Here is a 7,006-nt window from a genome sequence, read left to right as displayed (position 1 = left end):
GGGATGGTCACACCGCAATCCCTTCTCCTCCATTCTCCTCTCGGGATCTTGGGCATGCACGCACACGCGCCCGGCGTGAGTTTTAAGCCACCGGGTCCAGGACGCAAACTGCGGTTGACTACGTGGGAGTCCAGCGACATAGCCATTACGCTAACTGCTGGTTTCCAATGCAGAGGCTTTCTTGATTCGGCATCCTTGTGCAATGGCCCACAAAGTCAGCTCCCCCACACCAATCCCTGAGCTATGGTATTCTACCTGTAAGCCCACTTTGCCATTTCCTTCTCTGTGATTGCATTCACCCAAGGACTTTATTATTTTTTAAGTTAATTTATTTCTCCCATAAGAGAGGGAGGGAGGGAAGGGGGGGAGAGAGAGAGAGGGAGAGAGAGAGAGAGAGAGAGAGAGAGACACTCAATGAGATCTTGATGTCCCGCTTCACCTCTGGCCTCAGCAAGCCTGATCTGTGTACAGGGAGACCTTGGGCTGTGAATTCTGGACCTTCCCTGTGGCCTCTGCATTGCAGTGTTAAATTGTGCCACCACAGCTGGCCCCACCCAAGTACCTTCTTTTTCTAGGATCTCATCCTTTTTGTCATTTCCCATTCTCCTCCGAGTCCCAGCTCACAATCTGTCTGTTCTCAGCAGCCTTTGCTGGCTGGTTATGGCATGCTCTAGTCATGCAGCTTCATGTTCTCTCGTAGTATTTAAATAATGCCTCACATTATTGAACACTTCTGTTGAGCACTTCTGGGACAGGTGCAGTTATTTTCCTGCTTAAAAGAGGAAGTGGTCCCTTGGGGAAGTTAGTACAGGTAGAAGAATATGGGTTACTGTTCTCGGGGTGGCAGCTGAGGTGATTAGTTCTGCTTCGGGTAGGTTGAGTTTGAACCTCCTTGGGTTATCAAGTGTCATGTTTGGTGGCAAGTGACATACAGACCTGGCAGTTAGGTTTGAGATGAGCACAGAGGAGGACACTGGGCAGTGGATGGGACCTGCCAAGAACTATGTACGAGGTTCTAAGAGGCAAAGGTCTAGGGCACAGCCTTCGTTAAAGGTAGGGGCTACATTTGGACAATCTCCCTGCATTCCTAAAACCATCTCTGAGACTACAAACACCAGAGGCAGTGATGCCAACGAGTTACTCTGCAGGTGTCCACGTTCGTGAGCCTTCTGCTCAGGAAAGGGATGCTTGGGCACCCTAGAAACATAGGAGGCTGCTCTGGTAGTTGAAGCCTTGAAACAAATATGAAATATGGTCCCCCTCCAACACCTTTTGCCTTTTATTTCCCTCTCTTTCTCATTTTTACTTTCTACAAGTTTATTTATTTATTTATTTCTTCTGAAAGAGAGAGAGAAAGAGAACAAGACCGACCCCAACAGGGTGTTCATTGCCACGGTCCATCCTTAACTTTAGTTAGCCAGGATCATGGACATGAGGGCCTGAAATGTACAGGGAGGCCTTGGGATGAGAACTGGGGACTTTCCCATATGGCTTCAGCATCACAGAGCATTCCATTACTGACATACAACTACGGCTGACCTCCTCTTGGTGAGATTTAATTCACACTCACCTGAAAAATCTGTTTCAGACTGTGCTCTGAGGGCATCGGGAGGCACAGCATGCTGAAGTGCCGGATGAAGCGGGGAGTCACAGGGTTGCGGCCACCGCCTGGAGGGGCACACGCCGACGCAATCGTTACATCCTGCATAGGGAGAAATTCGCTTGGATCACCCAGCAGAGGAGGAGGTGAGACCTTCCCAGTCCACAGCAGGACTCAGAACTTTTTTTGGAACCTGCCACATGCTAGCGCTGCAGTATGTTTTTGTACACATGAAATGACTTTGTCTTTACCATCACCCCAGCAGATCACTATTATTACCCCCATTTTCAAGGAAAAATTATTTATTTAATTTTACTTATTATTATTATCTAATTTGCTATAGGGCAAGTGTGCTCGACAAAGAGAGAGAAAGCAAGTTACCAGGTCTGGGACTCGAATTGCGGTTGGCCATGTGGGAATCCAGCTCTTTGACCACCATCCTACCTGCTGGCTCCATTACCCCCATTTTAAAGATGAATAAACCAAGGCACTGGATGGTTGAATAAGTTGCTCAAGGTCATCAGTTAATTCATCTACCTTAAATGAGGGGGCTTTGTGGAAGATGGAATTAAGACACACATTTATTTTGGTACAAGAAAATGGAAACCTTGCATTTTTTCCATCATATATGTTTTCTGTGGAATTTCTGAAGAGCCCTTGTATAAGTACCTGTATGTAAAAATCTAATCTTAAAAAATTTGTATCTGAAGTTCTTTTAACAAGTAAAGATAGTTGATTCCCATTTTTTCCTGGTAGTTACATTCTGTAACGTTGGCTGGAACATTGAATTAGCAAATATAAAACCATTGCTCATGGGGAAATACAGGGATAAGTTCCTATGAGCCTCTGGTCACAACGCTTTTGTTAATTCATCCATACATAACTTGTTTTATGTGTGCTTCTGTTTAAAGACACCTTATTTTATATTGTTGATTCATGAACATTGAACTCATGGCTGACCACACTGTAACTCATGCCTCATGAAGCTTATGGAATGCATGCATTTTCTGTTAGGGCATTTCACAGGCCACTTGTGCTTGGCAACAGTAGACTGCACTTTAGCACTATACTTGGGGCCATTTTAAACAGCAAAATCACCTACAGAAAGTATAAAAATGTGACAGTAAGTAGAGCGCAAAAGGCACTCGCAGAAACGAGGCAAAGTGCTGCCTTGCTTGACCTCAACTGGGAACTGTGTGTTGAAAGGCTAGAATTTTTTTCCACTCTGTGCATGTCTGCCAATGACTGAGAAAGTGCTGTGAGTATTGGTTGCAGTTACACATAAATTCTGTGAGTAGGGGAATCTTCAAACACAAGAGTCCACAAATAGGATCTACTCACAGCAGACATTGTGCTGGGCTCTTGTAGGCAAAATGGAGTGCAAAAACCCTGTGGTTATAATAGAGAGAAAAAGCAGCCTTTCCTCTGCCTTAGTGGTGCTCTTGTGGGATGGATGGAGGTTAATACCATAAGCAATACTTAAAGATAAATATGTAAATATAAACCATGGCAGTTTCATAGAAGGAAAGGGACATAATGCTAAGGCAATGCTTGATGGAGGGATCTAACTTAGTCTTCGGGGTCAGAAAAGATATCACCAAGGAAGGGACATCTGAAGTCTGAGGTTGACAGGAATCAAACAGAAGACAAGGCCAGAGTAGGCATTTCGAGTCAGTTCCTTCAGTGGGAAGAGAAATCCTAAGACTAAGAAGAAGGCACAGATGGGTCTTAAACAATGGATTGGCAGATTGAGAGCTGTATTTTGAAAAGGCCATGTCTGGCTGTCTATAGGCTAGGGAATAGGCTGTAGGTATTTAGAAACTGGGTAACTGCAGCAGGTTCAACTGTATTGTAGGAGAGAGAGGGCTTTGGCTCCAGATCATGGCTGTGTTAATGGAAAAAAACAGGTGACTAGAGAAATATTTATAATGATTAGCCTATATGTTAGAAAAAAATGCTCAAAGTTGAAAAAGTCAATGAATATAAAGTACCAAGCTGATCCTATTAAGAATTTAACATCAATATTTTGGGGGCCTGGGATGAGCAGATAGTGTAATGGTCACATCACTGGACTCTGATGTAGTCGACCATGGTTTGAATCCTGGTCCTGGCAACTTAAAACTCACGCTGGGTATGTATGCATGCATGCACACATACCCAATGTGCAAAATCACAAGAGGAGAATGGGGAGAAGTGATTATGCCATGGCTATCCCCCCCTGGAGGGAGTAGCAATTCTTGCTTTTATCTCTCTGTCTTTCTCTGACTCTCTGGTGAGCACACGTGCCCTATAGCAAAAATCTCTCTCTAAAATAAATGTATATGTACATATAGGTATATAAAATATAACATATATATATTTTTTTTTTTTTTTTGTGGGGGGGACCTGATAAAGTAGATGAATGGTATTTCTGAACTGTGTCTCCCTTCTCCTCAGACTCAGTTCCACAGTACTGAGACCTGAGGCTGGCGTCTTCACGCCCCTGTGTAGTCAGTTCCAACAAACAACAGCTCACTATGTTCCAAGCATTAACAGTGGCAGGACTCCTGGGAATGAAGAGGATGGAGGGAAGGAGTTCAGGGTCTAGTAAGGCAGAACAAGACACAGGATGAGAACACTACTAGCTCTGACTCAAGGCAGACTGAAGGTCCTAATAGAGACACATGTAGTATTCTGTGTGAGTGAAGAAGGTGATCACTCACGGAATGGTGGTTTTGGGAAAGGCCTTGTGCAAAATGCAATGTGAAGAGTGGTCTTAAAGGAGTGGGAGGATTCCAATGGAAGTTGGAGACAAGGACTTTCTAGGTGGAGGACAGCTTCACAAGGCACAAGAGTGGGAGATGGTAGGAGATGGGAATATTCAGGAGACAGAAAGCCTTCCTCTTTGGTGGGGCTGTGAGACATGTGTGAGGGGGCAGCAATACCCTTGGATCACAACAGCTGTTCATGGCCATACATGGGAGCTCCTGAGTACATAGGTGAGTCATTTCCATGTGATTCACTTAGCAGAGAGGAAGAGGATGGATGGTAGGGAGTTTGGGTGACCATTCTTTTCTCACCCTCATCCCAGTGGTTCTGAGTCCGGGAAACTGTAGCCCTGCAGAGGGCACATACTATTCTTTCTTCACGGGTTGTCAGGAAGATAAAATTAGATAAACTCATTTGGAAGGTAAAAAAGGTTTAATGAAAAAAGAGTGCTTTGTTTACAAGGTGGCCTAATTATATTCTATGTTTGGGATGTATTTCCTATTTAGTACAGATTCTAAGTACAGTCTGGGAGAAGAAAACAACTGACCCCTTCCTGGCTATCTTCTGTCCTGGGTTCCTTGTATCAGTGACTAAGAGACCCGTTTCTCAGGACTTACTGCTCATGCACCCAGGAATTTTCATCTCTATGGAGCTTGAACTAACTTTCAATCTCCATTTTCCCCTCTGCCACTCAAGTTTATTTTAGTTCTCATTTCGAAGAACGTTTATGTCCTATTTGTACTCTCCACTCGACTTTCATGATTACTGCATTTCATCTGTTACTTTCTGTGGAGATTCTCCCTTCCTTATTCTCTAACCAGAATGTGAACTCAACCAGGACAGAGATTTCAAATAGTCTCATTCACACCAGTAGCCCCAGGATCGAGAGCAGTGCCTGGAATGTTGAGTGAATATTTTTGAATAAATGAGTATGCTTCTCACCCACTCAAGTAGTTTAAGGTGCTAGACACTATATACTATGTCACACTAAACAATGCATGTTCAAGTTTTAAAACAGCCTTTTAAATTTTTTTCTGTTTCTAACTATAAACCTATATGCTGAATTTTAATTTTCCTTCCAAATTTGTATATGAGTGTCCATTCTCACTCCAGAACTCCCAATTAAGAGATCACCAGCTTGATGGAAGGAGAGAGACTGAAGGAGAAAGAGAGAGAGAGAAATAGAATGTGAGCACTCTACCTGGATATCTCAAGGAAATCAAGCTTAGCAAGGGGATGGGGAGGACTCACAGCTGAAATATGGATTCAGAAGCCAAATGGTCTGGGTTCTAATTTCAGATCTTTCACTTAGTAATAGTGTGACCTTGGGCTGGTGCTATAGTTTGGGTGTTCCCTTCCCCAAATCATGGGCTGGGACTTAGTTGTAATGTAAAAGCGCTAGCTGAAAGCTTAATCCCTTCATGCTGTCCCAGGTTGGGGCCTCTGGTGTAGTAAGGCCGTTAGGGTGGAGCCCTGTGTTTGGGTTTTGGAGGAAGGAAAAGACAAAAACAGGCAGAAAAGTATGGACAGTTGCTTGAATCAAGATGCTTCCCGCTACCATTTTGTCATACGTTTAGATCTTCCAGGTGGCCAGAACTATGAATCAAATAAACCTTTATTTTCTTAATCCAGTCAGTTTCAGTAACTTTTGTAAGCAATAAGAATATAGACTGAGACAGATGGTCACATGACTCTACACTCTTGCCTGTTTCCTCAGCTCTAAAATGTGGCTAATAACACTTTCTATCAAATAGGGGTATGAGCTAGTAAGTGGGAGGAACTTAGAACATTATTATCGGGTACAATGATTTTTATCATGAGTAAAACTAAACTCATCCCAGATGTGTCCTCCCTTTCTGTCTAGGAGGCAATCAACCTAGGTCCCCCTTCCTCCTCTAACTCCATCCATATCCCAAAAGTCCTGCTGTTACAAATTCTGAACTCTGCTGATCATACACATCACCATATTGAGACTCTGACTCTCATTTCTTGTCTGTGCTCATCTCTTATCCACTGCCGTTTCTCTGGTATTGCCTCCTCTCTGACCCATAACTCCCCTGCAGTTGAGGGGATGGTACTATAGCATTCCTTAAGAGGAATATCTCCATCACTTACAGGACACATCCACTTTCCTCATTGTGTGATCACAGCCCTCTGGGCTGGGACCTCTGCACCTCATGCTACTGTGTCACTTATGTTTCATATCACCACGGCATTGCACTTTTCTGCTTCTTAGCTGTAAGATGCTCCCTTTCCTGGGCTTTGGCATGTTCTGCCTTCATAATCCAGCTTCCACATCATCACTTCTGGAAAAGCTTCTCTCAACTCAGCTCCACCCATGTCTCCTTTGTCTCTCCCCATGCATCACCTTGCCTTATATATGTCTTCCCACTCTGAAGCTGAGCCCTCTGGGAGGTGTGATCTGTGTTGCTTGTCCATGAATTTCCTGAGTCAAGCATGGCAAGAACTCAATATTTAGTCTGAATGAACAGAATAACATACTAGAAACAGAAAGGTCATATGTTATGGTCTGAACTATGCCCCCTACCCACACATCATATGTTGAAGTCCTGATACTCAGTATGTCAGAATGTGACTATACTTGAGATAGTGTCTTTAAAGATGAAATCAAGCTATTGGGTTGTTGGAAAAGTCATG

General features: G+C 43.7%; 1 protein-coding gene across 1 annotated transcript in view; it reads right to left on the bottom strand.

Annotated features, from left to right (window-relative positions):
* Window positions 1-7,006, bottom strand: part of DNAH6 (dynein axonemal heavy chain 6) — a 314,451-nt gene that overhangs the window by 119,533 nt on the left and 187,912 nt on the right. The window contains exon 41 of the mRNA XM_006149128.1: window positions 1,571-1,702. Coding sequence (XP_006149190.1) covers window positions 1,571-1,702 — 132 coding nt within the window. The remainder of the gene's footprint in view (window positions 1-1,570; window positions 1,703-7,006) is intronic.

Source organism: Tupaia chinensis, unplaced genomic scaffold (genome assembly GCF_000334495.1).
Source record: "Tupaia chinensis unplaced genomic scaffold, TupChi_1.0 Scaffold000253_1, whole genome shotgun sequence".
Classification (NCBI taxonomy): Eukaryota; Metazoa; Chordata; class Mammalia; order Scandentia; family Tupaiidae; genus Tupaia; species Tupaia belangeri.
Note: the sequence above shows the minus strand (reverse complement) of the source record. Positions and strands in the feature narration are given on the sequence as shown.